Source organism: Rhagoletis pomonella, unplaced genomic scaffold, assembly GCF_013731165.1.
Source record: "Rhagoletis pomonella isolate Grant_MI unplaced genomic scaffold, Rhpom_1.0 Rhpom_scaffold_00013, whole genome shotgun sequence".
NCBI lineage: Eukaryota > Metazoa > Arthropoda > Insecta > Diptera > Tephritidae > Rhagoletis > Rhagoletis pomonella.
This window is the reverse complement of record NW_023458567.1, coordinates 21,190,989-21,195,439: the sequence shown is the minus strand read 5'-3', so window position 1 is coordinate 21,195,439 and position 4,451 is coordinate 21,190,989. Positions and strand designations below refer to the sequence as shown.

At 29.4% G+C, this 4,451-nt stretch overlaps 1 protein-coding gene across 2 annotated transcripts; it reads left to right on the top strand.

Moving 5' to 3' along the window:
* The first annotated feature begins 214 nt into the window (after window positions 1-214).
* On the top strand, window positions 215-4,162 carry LOC118748962. 2 transcript variants are annotated; one of them, XR_004994121.1, is made up of 7 exons: window positions 215-1,126; window positions 1,190-1,270; window positions 1,343-1,440; window positions 1,501-1,713; window positions 1,805-1,958; window positions 3,633-3,865; window positions 3,930-4,162. XR_004994121.1 is itself a non-coding variant. In XM_036483725.1 (6 exons), the coding sequence occupies exons 1-6, from the start codon at window positions 1,069-1,071 to the stop codon at window positions 2,121-2,123; spliced, it is 714 nt and encodes a 237-aa protein (XP_036339618.1). In that variant the 5' UTR covers window positions 215-1,068; the 3' UTR covers window positions 2,124-2,190. The 2 variants fall into 2 exon arrangements, 1 of the variants encoding a protein (XP_036339618.1); XM_036483725.1 differs by lacking the exons at window positions 3,633-3,865; window positions 3,930-4,162 and adding an exon at window positions 2,014-2,190.
* Window positions 4,163-4,451: the final 289 nt, after the last annotated feature.

The window sequence follows — 4,451 nt, the reverse complement described above, 5'->3', positions numbered from 1 at the left end:
ATATCAAAAGAAGGGTAAATCGATTACCTTTCTTTTGATTGTAATATTGTTAAAATCGCTTAAATATTTTATAGAAATTTTGCAACTTTTGTAAACATCTATATGTAAGCAGTGAAAAAGTGTCAAATTTTGCAAAGTTGTGATAAAACTGAATTTTTGTGGACCACTATAAATTATTTGCAACTGTTAATATATATCAAAAGAAAGGTAAATCGATTACCTTTCTTTTGATTATACTTTTGTTAAAATCGCTTAACTTTTTTATAGAAATTTTGTAACTTTTGAAATCATCTATATGTAAGCAGAGAAAAAGTCGTAAAATTTTGCAAAGTTGTGATAAAACTGAATTTTTGTGGACCACTATAAATTATTTGCAACTGTTAATATATATCAAAAGAAAGGTAAAACATTTTCTTTTGTTGCATGTCGGTATTCGCCTTCTCTCTTCTGAGAAGTCTTGTCAAGTAGAATCTAATGTCGCTAATGAAATGTTAAAAGAATTTGTAAAGTTGTTTAGTAATATTTATGGCGAACATTTAATAAGTTTCAATGTCCATGGTCTTTTGCATTTAAGTGATTGCGTTAAACAATTTGGTCCTTTCGACAATTTTTCTGCATATAAATTCGAAAATTATATGCAATATATAAAAAAAATTATTAATAATCCAAATAAAATATTGCAGCAACTATTTTTAAGAATAGAAGAACGAAGAGATATTACGGATTCTAGCAAAATTTCACAAATAGATAAGTTTATTATAAATTGCAAAAAAGAAAAAGATAGTTTCTTCTTTAGTAAAAAAAACGGGATCCCTAAAAATTGTCAACCAACAAACCCAAACAGACAGTTTTCGCGTTGTAGTTTTGACAAAGGGTGGGGACATTTTTAGGGAGCCCATGGTGTCCTCATCTGATTTAGGTATTTTTGTAGCTCAAACTATAGATGAAGACATTCAAATTATTAAGAGAGAAGATATAGACCATAAGTTTTTTGCTATTCCAGTGGGGAATAAATTTATTTTAATTCCTATGTTACATAACTTATTTTATAATTTTACTTAGAAAGAAATGGAATTCAGTTTTATAATTGATGGAGAGGAGGAGCCGGATATAAGTCAGGCAAATGGTAAGAAGAATCAGTATTCATTATATTAGTGACACTCTCCTAATTGAAACGTTCTCATTATAGCTGGAGGATCTCGCCGTTTCGACGTGTCCCAGCCTTTCCTCGACCGTATGGCCACCCAACCTGCCATGGATAATGACTCAGGTACATTAAATTAGCAGCATACATATGTTGATGAATTTTTAATTTACACTTAAATTTTATGAAATTCAACAGCGCTACAACAAATTTTGGCTGCCCTTGGAAGAGTGGAGTCTCGACAGGAGGAAATATTGAGAAGGCTTTCCTCCGTAGAAAGCGCCCTTGCCGAGAAGGTAAGTTTTTTAAATTTAACTAATGTTTTAACTTTATTTTAAACTTTATTTTATTTTCAGATGCCCGAGCGTTGTGAGGTTCAGGCGCCGGGTCAACTGCTGCGTGAATGCAAGGTGCTCTCTGCAAAAACCCACCGCAGTGTAAGCCGAATCACAGGTGACTTGGTAAGTGAAGAGCAAACTTTGCTGCAAAGTTTGCTACCAATGTCATCGGAGGAAACCCTGCTTAAGGTGGAGGAGCACCTTCAAAACAAGGCACACGCTGACGCTATGGTAAGTTACAGTTCTGCTCAAGAACGAGTATAGTTTTTTCTTTAATTAAATATGTATATATTTATATTTATAAACTCGAATACGTTTAAAGGCGGGCATCATCATCCAGCTGAAAACATCTAGATGTACATTGGAGAAAGTGCTGCAGTCGTTGTTCAGTGACGAGTTGGTGTGGCTGTACAACTTCGATGGAAAGGCAGGGAAAAAGGCACTAATAAAATTAAAACCTGTCGACCTGGTTCTTGGTAAGTATTAAGATATTTAAACAGTAGTACACTACTAATATTTAATTATTAACAGCCGCATTCGCAAGTATGCACACTGATAAAATTTTAGCAATTAAGCACTATGTAGTTTTAAGCCACAATAGATATAAGCATGTTAGAAAAAAATGCCAAAATAGTAACTAGTAATTAGTTTTTTCTCATTTTCTCTATAGTGTGCTTCCCAATTATACATCACCCTCTTATTGCGAAGTAGCGGCCAATAATTTGTTTATTTATTATAATTTGATAATTTTTATAATATTTGTATGAAAAATTAAGTTCATTCTTTAACAAACACCATATCGACAGCCGGTTCGAAAGCGGTCATTCCCGGAATTCGGTTGAAGAACGCCCTATCCCAGAATTTGGTTCAAAAACTTCGTATCTCAACTGAAATAAATGTATGTACGTATATTAAAAATATGTTAAGATAGGGCGTTTTTGAATCGGTAATTGAGATAGGGCGTTCTTCAACCGAATTCCGGGAATGACCGCTTTCGAACCGGCTGTCGATATGGTGTTTGTTAAAGAATGAACTTAATTTTTCATACAAATATTATAAAAATTATCAAATTATAAAAAATAAACAAATTATTGGTCGCTAATTCTCAATAACTGGGTGATGTATAATTGTGAAGCACTCTATATAATTGATTCGTAAATGTTAATATTAAAAAAAATAATAATAATAATAAGTGGTAAATATTAATATACTGTGGTCGAAATAATTATAGCCGCTCCACATTTTGACAAGTTTTAACATATAATTTTTTTTGCTATTTAATTTAGGTTATTTTCTTAAAAAAATGTAGTTCATTCTATAACTAAACCCGTGTAAATCCAAGTTTCTAGTAAAACAAAGTCCAAGTGTTAAATGCTGAGAACTTCAGAATCTTTATAGAGAAAATCTAAGTAAAAACGCTAGAAATTTTTACAAATATTTATTGAATTTTTATTTAATATTGTACAAAGTTTGAAACTTGGATTTACACGGGTTTAGTTAAAGAATTAACTATATTTTTATAAGAAAATAACCTAAATTAAATAACAACAAAAATTATTGGGTTGTTCACACTTTCACATTTTCAGTACTGTATATATTAAATGTAGATATTAAAAACATAATGAATACTTACATTACTTTCTTTTTATTTGCTATGTTAATGTAAATACTAAAAAAAAATAAGATTGCGAAAATAATAGATACTCACATACGTTACTTTCTTTTTATTTGCAATGTGCTTGTTATGTATATACTAAAGAAAATCCAAAAATAAAAAATACTGCATTTATTTATTTTTCTAACATGATATTTGCTTCCTGAATGTGTTATATAATTTTGTATATTTTAAACTTCCTTACTCTATTTCTGTTCCTTTTTAAAAATATTAATATATTTTTTAAACTTTATTTAAAATGTTTAAATTGGTGTTGGATTAACCTAATTAATTAAGTCTTGCAAATATGAGCATGAATTTATCTAAATAAACTAATCTTAATTAAACTATAGTCATCTGCTTTTTGTATAAATAAAATCCATTATTTATGAATTATATTTCATTGGAGAAATAATAATTTCTTACTTTATTTTTCAGATAGAATCTAACTGGTTGCATCCACAACAATAATTTAACCATTTTATTTTAATTTCAGGTTGCTGTACAAAAGACGTCTTGAAGCATAGGCAGCTACATTTAAAGAAATATATATATTTTAATACATAAATTATTTATTTTTAGTTATTCAAATTTTTTTAATTTTTCGTTTAGATTGTTTCTATCGGAGAGTCATTGGATGTTGCCCATAGCTATTGGAAAATGCTGCATGGGAAAGATGATAACAAAGATGAAGGGAAAGATGCCTACAAACGTCTCGATTCAGTGGAGGTAGTTGTTTAATTACTAATGCACTTCAATTTTGCATACTTATAATTGTTTGATTTGTTTGCAGTCATCATAGGAGCAGTAAATGGTGTTCGGTGATTCTGCCAATTTAATATGAAGTGTCCGACAAACGCCAGCAGTTACTTGAAATCAACTTTTTAAAAGATCTATATATAAGTCGTAAAAACGCAATCAAATTTTGCAATGTTGTAACGAAACCGATTTTTTGTGAACCAATGTAAATGATTTGCAACTATTAATATATATCAAAAGAAGGGTAAATCGATTACCTTTCTTTTGATTGTAATATTGTTAAAATCGCTTAAATATTTTATAGAAATTTTGCAACTTTTGTAAACATCTATATGTAAGCAGTGAAAAAGTGTCAAATTTTGCAAAGTTGTGATAAAACTGAATTTTTGTGGACCACTATAAATTATTTGCAACTGTTAATATATATCAAAAGAAAGGTAAATCGATTACCTTTCTTTTGATTATACTTTTGTTAAAATCGCTTAACTTTTTTATAGAAATTTTGTAACTTTTGAAATCATCTATATGTAAGCAGAGAAAAAGTCGTAAAATTTTG